The sequence below is a fragment of the Oscarella lobularis genome, chromosome 13 (genome assembly GCF_947507565.1).
Source record: "Oscarella lobularis chromosome 13, ooOscLobu1.1, whole genome shotgun sequence".
NCBI lineage: Eukaryota > Metazoa > Porifera > Homoscleromorpha > Homosclerophorida > Oscarellidae > Oscarella > Oscarella lobularis.
The window spans coordinates 461,636-484,947 of NC_089187.1; the positions used below are offsets into that span (position 1 = coordinate 461,636).

General features: G+C 52.7%; 2 protein-coding genes across 3 annotated transcripts in view; both read right to left on the reverse strand.

The window, feature by feature from the left end:
* Nucleotides 1-17,126, reverse strand: part of LOC136194666 (uncharacterized) — a gene marked incomplete in the record, with an annotated part of 21,156 nt that extends 4,030 nt beyond the window's left edge. Inside the window, 7 exon segments of the mRNA XM_065983863.1 lie at nt 1-14,577; nt 14,637-14,770; nt 14,828-15,530; nt 15,578-15,777; nt 15,831-16,178; nt 16,250-16,621; nt 16,680-17,126. Coding sequence (XP_065839935.1) covers nt 1-14,577; nt 14,637-14,770; nt 14,828-15,530; nt 15,578-15,777; nt 15,831-16,178; nt 16,250-16,621; nt 16,680-16,752 — 16,407 coding nt within the window.
* A 78-nt stretch (nt 17,127-17,204) lies between these two features.
* On the reverse strand, nt 17,205-23,165 carry LOC136194667 (splicing factor 3B subunit 1-like). Of its 2 annotated transcripts, XM_065983864.1 has the most exons (28): nt 23,062-23,165; nt 22,922-22,992; nt 22,792-22,850; nt 22,688-22,733; nt 22,535-22,630; nt 22,275-22,392; nt 21,772-21,909; nt 21,631-21,719; nt 21,055-21,570; nt 20,904-21,002; nt 20,759-20,854; nt 20,598-20,699; nt 20,435-20,536; nt 20,219-20,383; nt 20,086-20,168; nt 19,845-20,032; nt 19,636-19,781; nt 19,436-19,582; nt 19,259-19,384; nt 19,068-19,193; nt 18,913-19,008; nt 18,582-18,857; nt 18,438-18,523; nt 18,204-18,389; nt 17,875-18,147; nt 17,608-17,824; nt 17,474-17,548; nt 17,205-17,415 (listed from the first exon to the last, which is right to left on the reverse strand). In XM_065983864.1, exons 1-28 carry the CDS (start codon nt 23,081-23,083, stop codon nt 17,332-17,334), a joined length of 3,828 nt encoding a protein of 1,275 aa, XP_065839936.1. In that variant the 5' UTR covers nt 23,084-23,165; the 3' UTR covers nt 17,205-17,331. The 2 variants fall into 2 exon arrangements, with proteins under 2 accessions (XP_065839936.1, XP_065839937.1); XM_065983865.1 differs by lacking the exons at nt 22,275-22,392; nt 22,535-22,630; nt 22,688-22,733; ... (1 more) ...; nt 22,922-22,992; nt 23,062-23,165 and adding an exon at nt 21,970-22,041.
* Nucleotides 23,166-23,312: the final 147 nt, after the last annotated feature.

Consider the following 23,312-nt stretch of genomic DNA (forward strand, 5'->3'; position numbering starts at 1 on the left):
GTCGCTCGGAGTGCTGTAGAAGTGTTGCGGCGGAATATAAACAAGTTCGCCGTTTTCGTATGAGACGAGTCCAATAGTTGCATTGGTGAGAAGTTTGATAGACGTCGCGTTTAGCGTGTCTTCGGCGTCAGTGATGGCTAATCCGGTCGGAAGATTCAATCTCAATGTGGTGTCCTCCAAGAGATCGACGACCGTTTTTCCGAAAATAGGAGCGTCGTTTTTGTAGATGACTGTTATGTTAATTATCCCGTCGTCGTAGCTGCTATTGGAGTCAATCGCTCGAAAATAGACTGCGTCGGATCCGTAATAATTTTTCGGCGGAGTGTAAATAATATTCATTTCTTGAACTTGAAGATGCCGCGAATTGTCGAGATAGGTGACAATGCTGCTTCGATCGGGTCTCGCCGAGCCGCGATCGACACGAAGAACGACGACATTGAGAGGAGACCGATCCTCGAGCTCCTCTATCCTAATCGATGCGTTCAGCACGCGATCTTCCGTCGAAACGAAGGGAGGTCCATCCGGCCCGTAGAGCACGCTTACGACCGGAGGATCATTAACTGGACCGATGACAAGGTCTATTTGTCCACGAACGCAAGCACCGTCGCTATCGCAGACAGTAAACAGAAGATGATCTTTTCCGAAGTCGTTATCGAAGGGAGCGTAGGTAAGGGTTCGATTATCGATACGCAGGTCCCAGCTGCCGCGCGTCGGTCCGGAGACGGACGTCACACGCGGCCAACCGTCGGCCGGATCGCGCAAGTCGTCCTCGACGTCGGCAAAAAAGTCGGATATATTGACGACAGTCGGCGTGTCTTCGAGAAGATGAAAGACGAGCGGTTCGACGAGAACGGGCGGATCGTTTACGGAATTGACGACGACGACGATTTGCTGCACGGGCGAACAGTCGCCGTGGCGATCGCAAGCTTGGTAGGAAAACGTTCGATTGCCGAAGTCGTCGCGCTGAGAAATAAACGTTATATCGCCGGACGACGTGTCGACGACTGCTCGTCCGCGGTTCGGTTGTTTGACGATGCGGATCGCATCGCCGGTCAGCGTTTCTTCGTGATCGGAGAAACTGCGTAGCACGGGTATCGTAACGTTCTCGTCCTCGTCTATTCGAACGGTGAACGTCGCCTTGGTCGGGTCAAAGATAGGAGCGTCGTTCACGTGAATGAGACTGACTTCGGTTCGACGCACTTGGGAGCTCGCTCCGGACGAATCGGTCAGACGCATTTCGACGAATCGAGTCCCGTTCACTGGATGATGATCGGCGTTGCAGTAGCGCAATGCGAGCATCGCCTTTCGCCAGCTCGCTATAGTCGCATTGTACGCGATGTCGAGAGACGTACGACGCTGACCGGACGGCGGACAGCCGGCGTGAATCGGCAAGATCCCAGCGGGAAAATCCGTCACGGAGACGTCGAAGAATAGCGCTTCGTAGCCAAGATCTTGAACATTAGTCACGTTGACGCGCAGACTGGAAAGAACGAGATCGTCGTCGTCCTCTATGCGAAGAAACTTGGGATCGACCAACGGAATAGGCCGCTCGTCCTCGCGAAACGAGGTGAAGAAGATCTCGCCGGATGCGATGGTTAGTCGAGGCTCGTCATTGACAGGGATCAGATGTATGGTAGTGTACACTGGATCGCTGTATAGGTCGCCATCTGTAGCCAAAAATTCAACTTGACGAGGTTCGAAATTCGGCTCGTCGGCTGTGTGATCGTATCGAAGAGTGCGAAGAATCGATTCATAGTTGGACGCCGAGCCGAATCCCGTTAAAGTCAGAGTTCCACTAGTGGAATCATAGACGCTCGTTGCTTTAGGAAACAAAAGCGAATTCACCGTGACATTCAAGAACTCATCTCCAGGATTCTTAAGATTCGTTATTCTGACCGTAGCCAAGCGAATTTCCGACGAATCGATATCTTCGACGGTCATTCGAGGGTCAACCACGCGCACGGGTCCACCTTCCTCGACGTAATCAACCGAAAAATTGACGGACGGCAAGTCGCCGTTGAGATCCAAAATCGGAGCGTCGTTCACCGACTTGAAAGTGATAATAGAAAGAGCCGGCACGCTATCGTCCCGGCCATCGTTAGCAACGAACTCCACGCGTCGTGCGGTCGTCGTTGGATGACCGGGACTATGCTTCGCATTGAAATACGTCGTCGTTTTGAGTACTCGTCGGAAATTGTCGACCGTGTCTGGACCACTGAGGACGAGAGTTCCGTTTCGATTGTCGTAGCTTGCGCTTATGTTTGTACCAGTGGTGTTCGCGTTCAGTATCTCGTCCGGCGCATCAGGCCGATTGAGTATGACGATTCTCGCGAATTGAAGTAGCCCGTTGTCGTTGTCGTAAAGCGTCAAGTTATCAGGGAGAACAATAAGTTCAGGAGCGCTTCCTTCTTCGTATTCTAGCACATAATTAATATCGACACCGACGCCATTCAAATCGAGGACCGGCGGATCGTTGACGGCCTCGATAGCGATCGTAATAACAGACGGCGAGTTGAAAAAATCGCCGTCAAATGCGGTGAAGCGAATCTCTCTTCGCTCGGTAAACGGCTCCTCAGCACTGTTTACGTACGTCAACGACGTCAGGGCTTGTTGGAAGTCTTCGATAGGCGCCGGTCCCTGCAGTAGCAGAGTATAGGGAGCGTACGAAACATTCAGAAAAATCGACGAGGAAGAAACGTTCAGCACTTCCTTTTCTCCATCGCGACCGTTCAGAATCGTCACTTCGAGTTTCTCCTGCAAGAAATCGCCGCTATCCGCGTCCGAATACGCGAGCCCGCTGCTGATAGAAAGAGGCGGCTGGTGTTCGTAAAATCGGAACGGGCCGCCGACTCGTATCTCCGGCGCTCGATCGTTGACGACGATAACGTTCAGGACAAACGTTTCTACGTCACTGCTAAGTCCAGCCGTGTCGGTCACTCGAAAACTGACGATTCTCGCGCCCGGCGTCGGCTCTTCCTCGCTATTGTTATAGAACACTGTTCTGAGGAGGCTTTGGTAAATATTGATGTGCGCATTGCCGGTCAAACGAAGAGTTCCTGTGGTGGAATTGTATGTCGAGGTGACGTTGCTTGCGTTCGAGCCGACAAATATATTCTCCAGAGGCGTGACTGGTTTCGGTTCGAAGTTTATTTCGACTTCGGAAATGGCGAAAAATTCGCTGTGGTCGTCGTCGACGAGTTGCAGCCGATCGGACGTAATTCGAATTGGAGCGGAACCCTCGGTGAAATTCGTCGATGAAAAGTTGAGAAATAGTTCGGGACGATTGTCGACGATGAGAATTATGTCAACCTCGGTGCGGACGACAGTGACGTCTTCCGTGTCGTTGACGGCAATGTCGATTAGTCGAGTCGTATTATTCGGTTCGGCGTGCTTGTTGACGTAGACCAGGCATCGAAGCAGCTCTTGATAAGCTCTCGTCGAGACTCTCGCATTCGCATCAGCCGATTTTATCAGCAAAGTGATGCGAGATATCGGCCCAAAGCGGGGAGTCGGTTGCGACGAATTTGTCGACGAATTAGTTGACGACTCGTTGAAAGCGCCGCCCTCGCCCTCGCCCTCGCCAGAGCCGGAGCCGGATACAAGCAAAGTCGGCGATTCTGTCGTAGGTAAGTCGCCGGAGCCAGATAATTGGCCGGAGCCGGATAAATCGCCGGAGCCGGATAAATCGCCAGATCCCGATACCCCAGATCCAGACGCACTTCCTGACGAAACATCTGTTCCATTGACAGCTACACTGCCGTTAGATCCAGATCCTACGACGGGCGTCAAGGGAATTGGGGCCCGATAGTACTTATACACGAACTCCACCGTTTCGCACGTCTCATTAGTCCAGCAGACGGACGCGTTTCGACTGTTCACCACGACGCGAGATCCTGGATACGGCTCGAGTCGAATTGTCTCGTCGGTCGGATTCAAAACGTTGAGAATCGTCACCGAAACGGAATCCTGGTAGCGATGGTCTTCGTCGATCAGAGTCATCACCGTCTCATCGACAATTCTCACAAAAGGACTCTCTTCTACCATCTCCGTTTTATATAGACTGCCATTTCCCTGTTGACTCAGCCTCAAGAAGGGAGGATCGTTCACGGACAGAACATCGATGACTGCGAAATTTGTTTCCTGACTAAATTCGTTCAGGATACTAACGTTATGATACGTCGAATCCTGTCCGTATCGTCCCGATTTTCCAGACGAAACGCCAGTATTATCCCAGCCTCTGATCACCAAATAAGGCTTGTCCGACTCGGGTCGCAGAGCTCCCGTGGTATCCCGGAGAGTATTAAAATTGTAATTCGGCAGAAACCTCACGTAGCAGTTTTCCCCCAACAACGTAGCCTTCTCCGGACGCGGCAGCTTCGGCAAAACGACGCCGTAAATAATATCGCCTATGAATTCTCGCCACGACGACAATTTACCCGGACATCGCCACTGCCACGTTCCAAAACGCAAATCGACGCCAATGACGGCAATTCCCGGCTCCGATAAATCGTCGACGTCGACGAGACTCGATGCGACAATGTCGCGAACGAGCGTACCGTTGTTGGCGAGCACGGCCAAGTCTTCGACGATGCTCGATAGAGCCGATCCGTTCGTAAGAACCGGCGAATCGTTCACCGGTTCGACGACGATTTCTGCCGTCGCGTTCGCCGCGCTAAACGCTCCCGTTATCGCATCTGCCGTCGAGACGGAGACGTTGGGTTCGCCGCTCGCGGTGCCGTCCGTCGCGTCCCAGGCGACGAAAGTAAACGACGCGGTGCCGTGGAAATCGGCCGCCGGATTGAATCGAATTCGTTGCGTCGACGATAAGACGATCGACGCGGCGGGAGACGGCGATTCGATTCGTTTCCACGCGCCACCGTCGGACGAGAATTCCCACCGACCGTTCTTCTCGTCGGCGCTGATTACGGCGATTCCTTCGGCGACTGCGCCCGTATCGACGTCGTACGATCGCACGAGAAGCGACGAGACGACGTCGCCAAGCGATTCCCTATCGTCTTCGAGAATTCGACTCAGGAGGAATTTTTCCGAAGGCAGGACGGGTGCGTCGTTGACTGGAAGAACGTCGACGGTAATCGTTCTCGATTCGGAGCTAAACGAATCGATCTGGGACGTCGACGAGGCGTTGGCGACGGTTCCGTCGGCGAGGCCGTCCGTCGCGTCCCAGGCGACGAAATCGATCGACGCTTCTCCGACGAAATCCTTATGCGGGATGAATCGTATCCTATTCGCGCCGTTCGACGATAGACGAAGGAGTACGGCACGATCGATCGTCGTGTCGTTGGGTATCGGTTTCCACGAGGCGGCGAACGATTCCGGCATGCCCATCCACGATTCGACGACGCGAAAGTCGATCGCGTATTCCCAGCGACCGTGACTCGCGTCGACGCGAACGACGGCCACGCCGGGACGACTGTCGCGATCGTCGTCGAGCAGAACGGATCGCGAAACGGTCCAAAGCGAAAATCCTCGACTTTCTTTCTCCGTCGCATCTTCTCGAATATCGACGGGGAGAACGCGAGCTGTCGAGTTGAAGTAAGGGGAATCGTTGATCAGTTCAATGACGACTTCTCCGTTGACCGGATTGCTTTCCAAGAGGCCGTCGCTCAGCGTGAATCGTACGATTCGCGACGTGGCGTTCGGCTCGTCGGCTAAATTATCGTACGTCGACGTCTTGAGAACGTACTCGTAATCCTTCACCGACTTCAATCCCGTTATCGTGAGAGTACCCGTCGCTCGATCGTAGTCTTTCACTGGACGCACGTTTCTCAGCGTCAACTCCTCGGAATCGACGTCGTCGCTGTACAAGCGAACGTTATCATCGACGTCGAGAATTTCCATTCCACGATCTTGTATATTCATAATTTGCAGTTTCGCATACGCCAGCGTCGCGTTGTCCTCCTCGACGATAAACATGCGCGGATCGACCAAGACGACGGGGCCGCGTTCTTCGACGAAAACGACGCTCTCGTCGACGCCGGGCGAATCTCCGCTGATATCCAAATACGGTCGGTCGTTGACGCCGACAAACGTCACTCTCGAAACGGCGACGATGCTGTCGTTGAAACCGTCGTTGACGACGAATTGAATGCGCCTTTCGCGCTGATCCGGATTACCCGGTCTCGAGTACGTGTTATTGTACGAGACGGTGAGAAGAACGCGACTGAAATTAGCCACCGTGTCGGGGCCTTGAAGTAGGAGCTTCGTTTCATTGTACGAAACGGTGATCGCCGTGCCCGTCGAGTCAGCCAAGAGGATTTCCTTGTCAGCGTCAGGAGCGTCGATCAAAGCCACGGTCGCATAAAGAAGAATAAGGTTATCTTCGTCGGTTAAAGACATTGATGAGTTTGGGAGAATCAAGGGCCTTTGGCCTTCTCTGTATACGCTAAACGAGCCTCGATCGGGTATGTGGCCGTCTAAGTCGAGCTCCGGAGGATCGTTGATTAGTCGAATGTGTACCGTCGACTCGGCTTGGTCGCTCCAACTCGAGCCGTCGTACGAGCGAAAAGCGATTACTCTGTCATCGGGAGTCGGTTCTTCGGCGCGATTCTCGTATTTCAGCGTGCGCAGAGCTCGTTCGTACTCGGCCACCGAAACGGGATCACGTCGAGGTGAGATTTTCAGAGACTGAGAAGTCCACTCGGCCTTCAATTTCGTTCCGGACAAATCGACGCTCACGTTCTCCAATCCCACGTCGAGAGGAGTAAAAGACACGGTCACGTACTGAATAAAGGCGTGATCGCTGTCGATGAAAGTCAAGGCAACTGGATCGACGATGGAAACAGGAACGACTCGTCTCTCCGGCGGATACGCCTCGACGAAAGTTACCTCTATATCTCTCACGCCGTCGCCGAGTTGGAGATCGGGCTCGTCATTTTCTGATGTCACCGTGATCGTCAACTTGGTGATATTCTCCGAGAATTCGTTCGTGTGATCGTCCGGCACGGTGACGGTGTCGATTCCGTACGTATTAGATTTACCGCGGGTCAAGCCAGTATTGTCCCATCCTCGAATCATCAAAAACGGCTTATCTGATTCCGGTCGAGGATTATTATCGTAGTCGAATTCCGTGTTGAAATGAGCATTCGGTCGAAATCTTATACGACATTTCGGCCCGAGAAGAGTCGCCTTGTCGACCTGCGGATCTCGGGGCACGGCGAGACCGTATTCCATATCGCCAATAAAGGCTAACCACGTGATAGAACTCGTCGTGTCGCACGTATACTCCCATACGCCGAATCGTCGATCGATGCCCACGACAGCTAAGCCGACTTCCGACTCGCTGTCGACGTCCGTGTAAAACGAATCGAGAAGAACATCTTCGACCTGAGTGCCCGTGTTTCTCGAATCCGGACGGTCTTCTTCGATTTCAAACAGCGCGGGACCGTCGCGTAGCACAGGCGAATCGTTGACGGGTTCCACGGTTATCCGCGCCGTCGTCTCGGCAACGCTGAACGGTCCCGTTACGAGATCGGCGTCGGAAACGGAAACGTCCGACGTTCCGGACGGCTCCGTCGAATTCCGATCCCAAATTTTGTAGACGAACGACGCGTCGCCGTTGTAGTCTCTATTGGGAACGAAACGAATTCGATTTCGATTCGCCGGCGAGTTTCCCAAGACGAGAGCCGAATCTTCGCTGGGACTTCCCATCGTTTTCCAAGTCGAACCGCCATCCGTAGTAAACTCCCAATATCCGTTCGAGACGTCCGCTTCGACGACGGCAATGCCCATTCGATCGCGAGTTCGATCGAGATCGACGTCGTAGGCCCAAGCGCTGAGAAACAGATCGACGTCGTCGCCGAGAGACGGTCGTTCCCAGACGGAGTCCTCCAGCACGGTCGTCATCTGCGGCGCGACCGAAACGTTCAGCACGGGCGCGTCGTTGACCGGTACGACGGTCCACGTGAGAGTTCGCGTTTCGACGCTCACCGGACTCGTGTCGCTCATCTGCGTCGCAATTCGCGTCGTGCCCTCGTCGAGACCGTCCGAACGATCCCACGCGACGAACGTGACGTCGACGGGACCGTTGAAGTCGAGATCGGGAACGAAGCGAACGTAGGTCGAATTGGAGGCGGCGAGAAGTAGAGCCGTCGTTACGTTCGTGCTATTAAGGATATTTTTCCAAGCGTCTCCTTTGAGTTTATATTGCCACTGGCCGCCGAACGTCTCCACGTCGATAATCGCTATACCCTTAGGATCCCAAACGTCGTCGTCTTCGATCAAATTCGCTGCCATGTTCTCCACCGTCTCGCCGGTATTCAAAGCGTCGGCGACGTCTTCGAGTATGTGCGGTTCTATGAGACGTCGTCGCGGTACGAAACGCGGCGGATCGTTGATGGGCGACATTTCGACGGTCGCTATTCGACCGACGCTTTCCAGCAGACCGTCGCTGAGAACGATTTCAATCGTCCGATCGTCGAGATGCGGTTCGTCGGCGACGTTGTCGTACGTCAGCGTTTTCAATACGGCACGGTATTCGGAGACGGAGTCGAGGCCTCGAACGATCAATAGTCCGCTTGTTCGATTGTACGTCGCGTTCGGTATGAGTCGAGTCGTTTCGATGATTTTGGCTAGCTTATTCGCGTTGTTCTCGTTGACTTTTTCCACGGTGACCGGCCGAACGGCGAGTATCTCCGCGTCGCGATCGAGTAGATTCAGTATCTGCGCCGAAGCGAAGTCCAACGTCGAATTATCGATATCCCAGGCGACGAGATCGTCCGACGCGAGAGCGACGGGTCCTCGTTCTTCGGTGAAAACGACGACGTTATCTTCGCCGGCTCCGTCGCCGTTCAAATCGACGTACGGTCGATTATTCACCGCCGTAAAGCCGACGTAACTCCGAGCGACGGGACTATCCTTCTCGCCGTCGTTCACGACGAATTCGACGACGCGTTCGATAGCGTCCGGATTTCCCGGATGCGCAAAAGCGTTCTCGTACGACACCGTCCGAAGAATCGTCTCGTAGTTGGCAACGGTTTCGCGTCCGACGAGATACAAAATTGATTTCTCGTCGTCGTACGTTTTAGTGACGTTAAAATCGCCGACGGCGGCGTCTAATATTTCGTAGTCGGCATCAGGAGCGTGTAGAATTCGTACGGTGACGTTCTCGACGAACGCGTCGTCGTAGTCGACTAAAGTGACGAGTGACCGGTTGACGATCGGCATTGGACCCTGTCCTTCCGTGTATTCCACGAACTCCGCGTTGCCGGGTCGAAGGCCGTTGAGGTCGAGAAGCGGCGCGTCGTTGACTGATTGGACGTCGACTTTCATTTCGACGGTCGTGCTTCCGCCGAGTTCGTCGTAGACGGCGAAAACGATGCGACGGAGTCCGGGATTCGGTTCCTCGATCGAGTTGTTGTATAAGACGGTTGCTAGGACTTTGCGAAAATGAGAAATTGGCGCCGTGGGCATGGAATAGTTGGGGAAGAGTCGCACGCTGAAAGGACACCAAGTCGTGACGATCGACGTCAAATCGGTGCCGCTCAAGTCGACGATAAGTTTTTCTCGACGAGCCGTTTCGCCGGCGCAGTACGAATCCGACTCGACGCCGGAGCCGGAGCCGGAGCCGGAACCGGAGCCAGAACTAAAATAATCGCCATCGAAAATGCTGATCTCAATCGAAGTCAATCGATCGTGATCGTAGTCGACGAAAAAGAAATTTCGCCCGACGACGTGCACGCCCGGCTCGTCTTCGACGAACGTCGTTTCGAACGTCGAAACGGTAGAATTGTAGAGTCGCAATATGGGACCGTCGTTCTTGGCGAGAACGTCCACGGTCGCTCGCACGACGTCGGCGCTGAATTCGTTCGTGTGACTGCGCGTCGCGTACGTCGCGTCGACGCCGTAGCGCCCCGCGGCGGTCCCCGTCGTCGCTCCGGTTCGATCCCAAGCCCTCAGAAGAATATACGGCGTATCGGAAGCGGGACGCGGATAGCCGTCGTAGTCGCGAGTCGTCTCGAAGTGCTCGTCGGGGACGAAACGAACGAAACAATTTCCGGAGAGAAGAGTCGCCTTATCGGGTAAAGGCAATTCGGGAAAAATTTCGCCGTAGATTTCGTCGCCGATAAAGTTCATCCACGCGGACTTATTTTCCGGACAGCGATACTGCCACTGACCGAATCGTTCGTCGACTCCGACGACGGCGATTCCACTCCTCGCCGCCGAATCGACGTCGTAATAACCCCCGGCTAGAATATCGTCTACGGTTGTGCCGTGATTGAGACCGAGTGGCGTGTCCTCGTCGATGGGATTGAGGGTCAAATTTCCCAACAGAACCGGCGAATCGTTCACCGGTTCGACCGTTATGTAAACGTTCGTCTGATTGGAGCTGAAAGCGCCCGTGATCGGATCCGCGTACTCGACGTCGACGCCGTGAGTGCCGGTCAGTTCGCCCGACGTCAAATCCCAGGCGAGTATTCGAATCGACGCGCGACCGTTGAAATCCCGATTGGGAACGAAACGCAGGCGACTTCTCGAGTCGAGCACGACGGCCATCGATTCGTTGACAAATCCAACGGAAATCCACGTCGTTTTATTGTTGACTGTGTACTTCCAGACACCGTTGCTTTCGTCAGAGTCGACTATAGCGATTCCCAAATGAGATACCGGATTGTCGCTGATGTCGACGTCACCGACATCGACTAGAAGACTTGCCACGGAGTCGCCTGGCGAAACGACGTCGTCCTCGCGAATCGAACTCAAAAGAAGCGGAATTTCAGCAATAGTAGGAGCGTCGTTAATCGGATCGAATGTCAACGTCATCACGAAGATTTCCGCGCTGAAAGGATCGGTCGAAGTCGACGACGTCGCGTTCACCGAAGCGCCGTCGACGACGCCGTCCGTCGCGTCCCAAGCGACGAAGCTCAGACGAACGTCGCCGTTGAAATGAAGATCGGGAACGAAGCGGAGAAAATTCGTCGCGAGTCCGCGAACGACGATCGCTCGCGTCGTCGAAGCGTTCGCATCGACGTCGACCCAGTCGGACGACGTCTTGTATTGCCATTTTCCGTGAAGCGACGCGGCGCCGGCGATCGCGATTCCTTTCACGTGTCCAGAATCGTCGTCGATGATCAACGGTCCCGTTAAATCGGCGAGAGAGAATCCGACGTTGGCCGCGTCGGAGACGTCTTCGTCGAAGCGAGGATGAAGTACTGATACGGAGTGATTGAATCTCGGCGAGTCGTTCAGAAGGGTTACGTTTACGGTCGAATAGACGGGAAGACTGTCCAGTAGTCCGTCGTTGAGCACGAAGAGGATTTGTCTAGAAATTGGGTTCGGTTCGTCGGCTAAGTTGTCGTACTTCAGCGTCTTTAGAACTTGCTGGTACTCCCTCACCGTAGCCAGTCCGGTGATCGTAAGCGTCCCCGTGTTTTCATCATAACTCGTATTAGGACGAATAGTTGTGCGAGTCAAAGACTTGGAATCGCCTGAAGTCTCCACCACCGAACTAACGCTGAGCAATTCTAAGGAACCGTCGAGAGGATTGACGATTCGAACTTTCACGTAGCTCAAAGTCGCGTTGTCGACGTCGTAGGCGGTCAGTCGAGAACTGACGATGCTTACAGGGCCTTCCTCCTCTCTGTATTCAGCGTTCGCGTTCGCTCCCGGCGCAGGCCCATTCGCGTCCAAAAACGGCGCGTCATTCACAGCCGAGAAAAAGACTTTGGCGACGACGGTAGATCCGCGTGCTAGGCCATCGTTCGGCACAAACGAAACGAGTCTCGGAGTTGTACTGGGGCGTCCAGGAAACGCCTTTGTGTTCGTATAGTCGACGGTTAATAAAACTCTCCGGTAGTTTTCCAACGTGTCGGTCCCATTCAGAGTCAAAACTCCAGTCACGTTATCGAACTCGACTTTGATATTGGTGGAATTGAGAGTTTCAGCCGACAAAATTTCGTCCGATCCGTCCAAACGATTCGTGATGGTCACTCGAATCCAAGACAGAGTCTCGCTGTCCGTATCAGTCAAATTCAACGTCGTCCTATTGATAAGTCGCAGCGCTCCTTGCCCTTCCGCGTATTCCAAAGTCGTCGAAACGCTGTCCGTATCGTCGTACTCGACATTGAGGTCGAGTATCGGAGGATCGTTGACTAGAACAATCGACACGTTCGTCGTGGCAACGAAGCTGACGAACTGATCTCCCAACGACAAATCCTCGACGAAAAAACTCACTCGTCGGTCGCCGGCTCGCGGCTCTTCGGCGAGATTGAAATACGTCGCCGTTCGCATGACCTCGTCAAATTTCTCGATTGGCTGGGGAGTGCGCGAGAAGATTTTCACTTCAGCGCGCGACTTGGACGTATTGATACGCAGAGCGGAATCGGCGACGGTTTCGTCGACGCCGACTCCTTCGTAGCCGACATCGCGAACGTCTTCGAGTCGAATCGTCAGCACGTATAAGCCCTCGTCGTGAGCCAAGTCACGCAGGTAGGCGTTTTCGATATCGACGAGATAGATGGGCTGTCCTGACTCGACGAAGTCGGTGGCAAAACCTGGGAATTCCGCGTCGCTGACGTTCGACGGATCGAGATCGATTTCGATGTGATGCATCGAGATGTAGGCGACGGACGACGACAGGTTGCCGTTCGACGTCGCCTCGCCGTCGGACACGCGAGCAACGATGCGACGATTGGTGGAAAAATCCGGACGAAAGGCGACGTTATTGTACTGGATGCTTTGCATGAGAGTCGCGTAGTTTTCCGGCGAATCGACCCCCGTCAGTTTTAGAAGTCCACTCGTGGTATTGTACGACCAATCGACGTTCGGCTCGCGAGCGATCCGCATCGACAATCCGAGGACAGACGATTCGGGGCTGTTAGCGAATCCTCTCGCGATGAGCGTATACTCGCCGCCCGCCGCTTTTCCGACGAGACGACTCAGGCGATCAGCGGGCTTGACGACGTCAAAATAGTTGAATTTGTATGTCAGTTGGAGAGGCGCTGGCGACGGTGACGCGGTCGCCGCCGCCGAAGGCGGAAAAGTCGTTGTAGGCGATACGCCGGAGCTAAAGAAACCGGAGCCGGAACCAGACGCAGAACCTGACCCAGAGGCTAACTCTGCGAGAGGCACGGTCCCCGACCCGCTGCCACTATCGTCTGTCCCGTTATTCTGCGTCTCATTCCTCGGAGGCAATCTTCCGCATGTTGTATCGACAACGGAATCACCGAGGGCCTGATCCGAGAAGAGCAAATGCTTATAGCTGCCCCTCGTGCACGCGCTCGCGCCGCCCGCGATCAAATCGATAACCGTGCCGTCGGGATGTCGAAGCGAGATCGATGGCGCGTAGACGAACGTCGCGGAGTAGGGAACGCTCAGATGAAGATCGACAGTCATGTCCTTGATTCGTCCGTCGCTTTCGACTGTCTGGTAGAAGCGCCGTTCGACCGTATCCCCAGCCGGAATTCTCATCTCCGGAACAATAGACGGATTCGACGTCGAAAAATGATCTTCGAGAGGATATAATATCAGCGTCCAGCCGACCAAACGTCCGGTGTCCTTCTCGAGCAAAGAATCGCTGACGAAAAGTCGCCAGTCGCCGGACGCGTTCATCCCGCGAAATATCGCCAAATTGCCGTCGGGCGAAAAGGCTCCCTGCGACTGAAAGCGACACAACCCGGGCGATTCGCCTCGAGCGGACAGCGATAGAAACCTCGTCTCCGTATCGGCGAAATACGACGTCGTCAAGTCGTCGCGATCGCACGAAGCGCCGCCCGGTCGACTGACGAGCGTCTCCTTGTAACCGTCGTGCTCCAACTCCACTTTCAAGTCGCCGATAAACGAGTGTCGAATGTCGACGAGAACGTCGACGCGACCGACGACGACGTCGGTTTCGTTGACTATCAACGTCGAGTGAACCGTCTCTTCCACGCCGACGATAACGTCGACGTCGCGCGCTTCCTTCACCAGAGGCAGGCTAACCGACTCCGGCGATTCGTACGTCACAGCGAGACGCTCCGAGTCGAGATTCTTTCGGTTCTCCAGTTGAAAAACGGCCTCGCTGATGCCCCTGCTATCCGTATCGATAACGAACGCCCTTGACGGATCGACGGCCGAGACGGGACCCTCGCCGGGAAAGAAACGATTGAAATAGGCGCTCGCCGATCCGCTGAGACTGACGACCGGTGCGACGTTCAATATGGAAACGTCGACTAAAGTCGAGCCCTTTTCTCCGCGACGATGGCCGTCGTAGACAGAGAAAAGAATCTTTCGCGTTCCTTCCGTCGGCATACCGCGTCGGTTTCCGTACACAAGGTGACGAAGGACTTGGTGGTAGAGTTTCGCCGGCGCGTTGCCTCGAATTGTCATGCCGCGCGGAATCGTTTCGATCCACGATAGCTCAAGTTGCGGCGGTAAAAAGTTGCGATCGAGGTTCACGTATTCGTCATCTCCGTCTCGTGCGTCGACGATGAAGATGGTTAGTCTTTCGAGATTGCCGCTGGTCGGAGACGAGATTTCCGCACTTTGATGAGCAACGGCGACTTCGGCAGTTTTCCCTTTGACGAATTCGGAAACGTAGTCGACGCCACTGTCCAGCGGACCATTCAGATCAACATAGGGTATCTAGGAAGGAGAAAGCCTTAGTTTTAGTAGGTAAAGAGAATAAATACGATTATCTTCACCGGTAGCGAGTCTCCGACGACTTCAATTCGCACGCAGTAGGGCAGAGACGTGTGAAGATACGAGCTGATCTGAAAGCACATGACGTAGGCCCCAATCTGATCAACGAGGGGAGTCCAAGAAAACAGAGATCTCACTATGAGAACAAATCTTCAACGGGGGGGATTCTGATCGTTTCCACGGGGTCACTTACCGGTGTTCCTCACTCCGTAAACGCGACGAGGTTCGCCGATTTCGGCTCCACGCGGAAGCGAAGTCGTCGCCCAAATAGTCATATTATCGCCGGGATCGACGTCGACCGCCGTCAAATTGAGACCAAATCGTTCGCCAACGGCAACGTAGAAAAGATCGCTCGACGACGAATCGGCCCAATAGGGCGCCTCGTTCTCCGTCACCGACGCCTCTTCGACGACGACAAACGCGACTTCGAGCGAACTGGTTAGACCGTTCGCTTCGTCGCGAACGACGGCGATAAAATCGTACTCGCCCGGCGGCACGTTCGACGTATTGAAACGAACGCGTCCCGTCGCCGATTCGATCGTCACCGACGACGGACGTCCGGCGTACGCGGAACCGTATTCGCCCGCCGCGCCGTCGACGATTGTCACCGTGTGTCCATTCGAAGCGAGCGCGGCGACGACGAACGATTGATTGGGCGAATTCGTCGTCAGTCGAACGCTCGGTAGGAACGGGACGATAGGCGACGAGTCGTGCGCGAGATCGACGATCGTTTGAAGGGTTCGAAGAGTTTTCGCGTTGTTTTCGTTTGTTACTTTGCGACAGCAGTGCGTCAGAGTTGCTATCCACGGCGCGTCGCCGTCGGTCGGTGCAGCGTACGTGTGCGAGAACGACGATCGAGCTAGAAAGACGCCTGCATCGTCAAACACGGAATCAACCTATTGAGAGATGAATAATCAAAAGATCTTGTTTTAAGTTCTCGTACCGTAAAAGCGATTCCTTCTGAGCGCTGTCTGCCGTCGCCGTAGTCAATTCCAAGCGGAACCGTTATAACGTCCCCAGGCGAAACTATTTCGCCTTCTACGACGTCAAACGTGCCGTCGACGAAGAAATTCGCCGTGGTGCGCGACACGCTGAGATCTCGTTTCCACGACAACGACATTTGACGAACGGTGCTTTCAACGCCTAAAAAAATCAACTATTTTAAATTCTAACGTTAGAAGTTCTTTCTGCACTACCTTTGTCGTTGTCTTCGATGGTCACCTCGAGATTCGGTACGTCGGCGTCTTGAAAATTCGCGTCTTTGCTACGAGTCGTTATTTGGACGGCGGCATCGTACGGCACATCGGAAAACCGAATTTGATCGTCGACGGAGAAAACGGTGAAATCCTGCGTCACATTCCACGCGTCCGGCTCGAAGACGAGAATCGACGGCTCGACAAAAATCGTCGTATTGAGCGCCGTAAAATTGACGACGACCGAATAAGCAGGCCGACTCGGCAGACGAACGTCGTAGACGCGATATCGACCTTCGGGAATGTCGGGCGGCGCAGGATAGACCTCCTGCGGCGCAACAACAACACCAGCTATAAAGAAAAAATAATTAAATAATTAAATAATTAATCTAATTAAATAATTAAATTTTCTTTTTTCGTACCGCTATCCGTTTCGGCGACGAGGAGCGTCAGATTGGCGGCGGCCAAGTCGCCGTCTATCGTATCGAACGTCTTATTTTCGCATCGGCTGTCGATTCGCAGGACGGCGCCGTACGGCGTCACCGTTCGAATAACGTCGTCGTCGACGCCGCGAACGCGCAGCTCCTGCGGTTCGGTCCAATTGGCGACGGTGAAATTGAGTCGGGGCGTGAGAACGCGAACGAACGGGTCGACGTTGTCGAAGAGGAGTTCGATGTCGTGCGTCGGTTCGGTGAAGAGGGTCACCGTGTAGGTGCCCTCGCCGCCTTCGTCGACGGCGAAGCCGCTGCTTTCGGGCTCCTGTTTCTTTTGGAAACGAAAGAGAATGTCGTTTTCTGTGGTGGAGACGGATATTTCGACTTCGATCGTAATCGCGAGTGTCTTTCGTCTTACGCGTGAGAACTAAGTGGCTTGCTAGGAGGATGAGGCACGCGTGGACCGATATCATTGGTCTGTGTCGGCGCATTGCTTCGTTTTCTGCCTGACGACAGGCGTCGTTGTCGAATGAAGGAGAAGAAGAGCGATGCTGTTTCCCTGATGAGAGAGAGAGGCGTTGTGTATCTCGCGTGATCCGGCGATGCGTCCCAAGCGTGTCGCTATGATACTCGGGAAAATAAAGATAACGCTCACGAGAGAGCGCGGAGGAGCGTCGTTTTGAAACGATTCTCGGCCATTTCTCGTCGTCGAAAGCGATTTTCGCGTGGCGCTGGCCGGCATGGCCAAGTCGATTGGGTTACCGGGGGGCCCTCTCTTTTTTTCGGCAATCGCAGGTCTTTTTGACCGTTTCTCTCCATCGTCTGCTCAAACTGCACTCCAACTCGACGTGCAATCGTCGTTTTTCTTCGCTTGGCGTAGCTAAAGCAGCGCGTGCGCGCCACTGCGCGCGCACGTCGTATATCTACGGGATCTACGGTCAAATTTTCTTGTTTTTTCTCTTTCTCTAAGAAGACATAGCACATCATGAGTCATGTACGTACACAAAGATTACACAGAGATTACACACTGAAAAAACGGTTGCAATAAGTCGCAAAATAACGAACAGTCTTTAGATAAAGTAATCCAATTCCCACCTTTCAAAACAATTCTTCTCACCGCCGCTAACGCGTGGAAAAGATGGAATCAAGGCATCCTGTACGGAAAAAATAAATTCGAATGCGAGAAAAAAAAAGAAACAGCGCTTCACTCACCTGAGATCCTATGTACAACGTGTTGTAGACCTTCCAATATGCATCCCTCACTTTACGAGCAGGGTGAAACAAACCCTTGAACACGCATATTATCGACTGTTCTGGGAGAGGGATTGGAGGGAATCCTTGCTTACCTGCACGGTGTACTGCAACACCTTCGACGGTCCCAAAGCGATTCTGAATCCTTCAACGGCGTCGTTAAACGCCTGGCACATGTGCGGCGAAATCTCAAAGATGTTCGGCCACACGAAATTGATGAGATGCGTCAGGGCGTCTTCGCAGCCAAAACCGAATACGCCCAACGCCATGTGCTTCACAGCCCAAGTAGCAGTCTGACGATGGACCAAGTCCCTAAAATAGAAACATAAAAAAATATAACAGAATCTTTGAAATAAACTTACCTGTCCATGAGAGCGTCTTCGAAAAGAGGCACGATAGCGTATACGTAGTCTTTCCCCAGTTCTCCTATGTATTCGAACATGAACGAGAGCGACTTGAGAACGCCGTTCTGAACGTTCAACTCCGGCACCCGATACTCGTTCATCAAGGCCGGTAAGACGGTGAACGGGCCGCACGTTTCCGCGACGATTGCTATGGCGACGGTCGTGCAAACGCGATTCTGACGTTCCTGCACTTTGAGATTGTTGAGCAAAACAGCCAAGACATCTTGAGGTCTGAGAAGAATAGCGTACGTACAGCGTAGAAATTATTCAGAGGTCGGGGAGCTTACCCTATCGCTTTGGCTATGTAGCCGAACGTGTTGACGGCCGCGCGACGAATTGCCTTCTTGTGCGCCTTGAGCAGCTCGAGAAGTTCAAAGCAGATGCGCATCCACTCGCGAGCCGAAACGTACTCGGCTCCCCTGTCTGCAATCCGACCAACGAGATCGATGCAGTTCTCCTGAACCTTTTCGTGTCTGAGAAAGAAATGAATACGCAAGATTAACTATTATGCGTTCGCTTGCCGATTTTTTAAGATGGGAGTCAATCGAGGAAGCAAGTCTTTGATTGGCGGAGTCATCTTCGTCATCCCGATCACATTCACAATAGCCTTAGAGCAAAGAAAAAAAAATAGATCGTTTCCACATTGAGAGGAGCTCCCTTCTTACTTTCAAAGCGCCCAAGATGCTTCCCAATACTTCAGGATATTCCTCGCCGAGGTATTCGTACAACACGACGCCCAAGTGACTCATCAGCTTCTCCTCGCCGCACGTCAACATCACGACGGCGATGCGCGATATGAGATCGGCCGCCTGTTGACGAACTTTCGCCGCCTTGTTGTTCAATCGCCATAATATCGTTCCGCAGATCTGAGGCAGGTACGGCTTCACTCGTCCCCCGAGAGCGTTTATGACGACTCCAAATCCGTTCAGCATAACGACATCCTATAGGGGAGGAAAAAAATATGACGTCAAATTCGAATTGGGTCTCGAGGTCTACCTCCGTCGTTTGTTCTTGGAATGCGTATAGAATGCCGTCAATCAGTTGTTCCTCCAATTTCGAGTCAACTTCAGCAGCCCCCAACGTTCCAACGACCTAAGGAAAAAGGATGCATGTGCGATTTTTCAATTGACTTCTTTTTTTCTAAGCGCTACCTTTTCTATGGTCTCAATGACCATTTTTCTGTACTGTTCAGACTCGTCCTTTAGATCGTCGACGACGCGAGTCACGATTTCAGCAGCGCCGACTTTGTTGGCAATTTCAACCGTCGTATCAACAAGCTAGAGAGAAAGATGAATAAATTTTCTGAACAGTCAGTTCCCCCCTATAGTGAGTGCTCTCTTACTTGCTTATAATTTCTCCTATCTAGAGCCATTCGGTGATTCCAAAAGAAGCGGAAATAGTCGGGAAGAATCTCCGCTTTTATGTAGCTCGGCTCCACGCCGTCCGTGGCGCAACACTGCTTCACGACCTGAAAGAAGGATTATCACTGACAGGGCAACGATCGAGCGCCACGACAAACCTTCAGTACGATTTTCTTCATTTCTTCGTCAGGACTCTGAAACTCTCGGATCAAAATCAGCATCACTTCTCTTGTGTAGTAATTGGCGTATTCGGCGTCCATGAGAGGAATGAGATACCCAATAGCTTTCAAAAAAGCAGCTAAACCCTTGAAGACAGATAATGACCGCAGATATATTAGACAATGATGATGTGCAATACTTTTCCTCTGTGATTCCTGATGCCCTTCCAAAGAGGCTTCAGTACACTATCAAAGGCTTCGATACCGTAAGGAGTCGCCGCTTCTGCAAGAGCGGCCAAGGCTAGAGCCGTGATTGTTCTCACTTTCTGCTGCTCGTCACTGAGACCTACAAAAAAATTAACCGGTGCTAGCCATCTCTCCTGGAAAAGCCCCCTCGAGATTTTCTTACCATGTTCAATGATTTCAACTACGTTCTTGAGATGAGGAAGCACGGCGCAACCCATAAGGATAGCAATCTGCTGAATGATTTTAATGCCGGTATGACGAGCCTGCCACGACTTTTTGCTTCGACAGACAGCCTTCAAAAAAGGAAGAAGAGAGGGTATACCCAAGGCAGACGCAACAACAGCAAAAGCCCTAAGAAAAAAAGGTATCAATCTACGTAACGCGGAGGACGTATCTTCATTAACCTAGCCGTTGTGTTTCGCACGTATTCGTCAATGTTGTCGATGTCAGGACGCATCGTTGATATCATAGTAGCTAAGCCAGCCGCCTAGACGCAAATTTCAAGTGACGTGTGTCGGAATTTTTTCCCTTTCTTACCTTTGCCAGATTGGAGATGATTTCTCTTCCCTCTACGCGAGCGTAGTAGTCTTCGTCGATGAGAAGCGGCTCGATGACGACGAGGATTTTGTGAACGAACGGTCGAACGAGATCGTCCAATTTGTACAAAATCCTGTCAATGACTTTTACGAGCAAATGACGCTCCTAGAGACATATATGAAATGAAATCAAACTGCCACTCCTTCGATTATTGACCTGATCTTCCAAAGTAGGAGACATGAGAAGAGGAAGGATCTGATTGAACAGAGAACCGGCGCCAAATTCCCTCGCCTTGTCCGTCACTTGACGCAAGGCACTCTTAATAAAGCGAAGAATTCGTACATGATTTCTCTACATAAAATCGATCCGCGTCGCTCACTTTTCTCATCGGAGGAGTCCCGTTCTTTATCTTCAAGAGAAGCTTCATGATCTTTCTTTCTTTGAGTTCTTCAGCGGCCAAGTCATTTTCATCCACGTCAACCTGCGGAATAAAGAACAGGTTGGAGGAAACAATGCAAGTGGAAGCCTCGTTTTTTCTACCATAAGCTTTCCAAAATATTGAGCGTCTTCTGGCTTGATGAGAGGCAGACTGCCACCAGCTTGATCATCCATCTGTTTCACCGCGCGATCGTCGGCCTAAACGCAAGTACTTACACTCAACGGCATCGAATTAAATTTTCTATACCTGTATCTGAAACCCTCCCAATCCAATTGGAGTCGGCGTTGCCGTCAATTTCCGAGCGGGAGTCCTGATTGGATGATAATTTCCGGGAGGATCAAGCACCTAAGCCCCAAACCATTAAACCCAAGCAACTGTCTTGGACACAATCACTCACCTTATATCCTTCCGTTGGCAACATCGTATCCAACTCCTCATCCGACAACGAACGATTCCTATAGTCGATTTCTTGCTCCCACCGAAACGCCTGCATCTGCTCCGGCGTCATGCTCCCAAGCTGAGCTGGCGACGGCGTCATGAGCCCCATCGCCATCGCGCCGGCCGGCGTCGCTCCCGTCAACACAGGAGTCGCCGCGCCGGAAGACGACGCCGACGGCGTCGCCGCCGTCGCCGCCGCCGTCATTCCCTGCGGCGTTTCGTCCCATCGAGAACGACGTCGTCCCGGCGTCAAACTCGCGTCCATTTTCGGAGTTTCCGCCCAGGCGGACGACGAAGTGCCGGCCGCGTCTTCGCGTTCCCCCTTTGGTGTTTCGTCCCAGCGATTGCGTCGGCCGCCGCCCGGCGTGGAGCGCGTCGGCGTCGCTTCCCATAGGCGAGACGATTCGGAGGTTTTGGCGTGCGCGGGCGTTTCGTCCCAGCGTCCAGGGCCGTCGCCACTGGCCGGCGTTGCAACCTGAAGAGAATAATAGAGAGTCTTAGGAATACGTGCCATGGCTATGCAGATTATATATACATCGGAGTGATCCCAGTCTGATTTTTTCGCCTTGGCTTTAGGAGCGTCCTCGCTCGCTTTGTCCCATCTGTTTCGTTTCGTTCCACCGGCTGCATAGAAAAAAGAGTCAGTACAAATATTGATGATGTCCCTGTCTCTTGCCTGGTTTTTCTTTTGTAAGTTCTCCCGCTGCCTTCTTGTCTATTATCTCTTTCCTTATGTCTTTCTCGTCTTTTCGAAGTTGCTGCTCCATCATCACGTCGGCGTAGGTGCGAATCGAGGGATCAGGCGTTTTACCCACTACAAAGAACCAAAAACATCAGTAACACCGACTATAGACTACGCTAGCTGAATCCCCACAAAAAAGGCCAACGCAACTAAAGGAGAAGTGAGACGAAGACACGTGGCCTCAGCCAGACGTCCAAACGCAGAGCGCGAGCACAATTCTGGAAAATGGACATAAGTAGGAGCGCGTGTTACGTACGAAACTGACATGCACAAAAAAACGTCGAAGAGTGAACTTACCTTCGAGTCTAGACACCCCCCAAAAAAACAAGTATTAGTAAAAAGCCAAGGGAGAAACGCAATGTACGTGTAACATGCAAGAACTAAAACTTACTGGACCCCCAGGTTGTTTTTACCAAAAAAAGAATTTCGAGACTTACCATCAGCAAAGGGGTCGGCTCTCTCCGGCGATATCACTGCCTGATGACGACGAGCCTGGTAGTCGGATTCACGTTCAGCGATTCGCTTGCGACGCGTCTCGGCAAACGGATCAATATCCTGCCAATACATTATAGGAATCAATAATCAATAAAAATAAAAAATCGAATTATTAGTGACGGCACGTACGTTTCTTTAATTAAAATTTTTAGTGACGTCAAATACGTTTTTTAATTAAAATTTCTCGTTTTTCTGTACTTACGTCATCGCCGGGCGGACCTTCTTGCAAAACGGCTTTGGGAGCGCTGAACGACGGCTTCTGTTCGACGGGAGCCGTGGGCGCGTATTCGTCTTCGTCCTGCGAGAAACGTCGAAGCGCTTCGCCAGAGCGCGCGCCCCCGATGAGGGAACTCACCTCGTCTTGTTCCGTCGTCGCGATCGACGACACGTAATTGCTGTACCTATGGGGGGGAGCGCGCGCGCGTTCGCGAAGATGGACGACTTCGACTTAGCACTTACTTGTCGCTCGACGACGTATAGATATCGCGATCGAAGTGGCCTTCCGAAGTGAGACCGACCTAGATCACGTGTTCGATTTCTTTTCTCGATCGCGTTCGTTTCGGCTGATGCCGACGGAGCTATCGCTTACGTAGTTTTCGCTTTCCGACTTGCCCGCCGCTCGCTTTTGAGACTGGATGTCCTTGATTTGTTGTTCGATGTCTGTCGGGAGAGGAGCGTTGCGTTTCGATGTTTCTCGTCGTCGAAAAGGCTCTATCGCGTCGACTTTACCTTCGTGCGTCACTGCAGCCATAATTTGTGCACGAAAAAAGACGATAAATACGAGTTTCACTACAGTACACGATGGGAGAACAAGATGGCGTTGACAGCCCGGATGTCTCGACCTACATATCCGGGATGTGCTGCCGCCAAGGTGCCTGCCTCTTTTCTTATTAGCTCTCTTTTACTGTATTTTTTGTCGCCGCAGCACCAATAGAACTGCATTTATTAGCTGCTTTTAGCAGAAATAAGTCAAGTGACGA

Excerpts from the sequence above, each read along its gene's own strand:
- LOC136194667 (XM_065983864.1), bottom strand. The coding sequence starts at position 23,083 with ATGGCTGCAGTGACGCACGAAG. Across the intron at positions 18,858-18,912 it reads TCCAAGAACAAACGACGGAG|GATGTCGTTATGCTGAACGG; the intron begins GTAGACCTCGAG and ends CCTCCCCTATAG. Across the intron at positions 17,825-17,874 it reads GAAGACGCTCTCATGGACAG|GGACTTGGTCCATCGTCAGA; the intron begins GTAAGTTTATTT and ends TTTCTATTTTAG.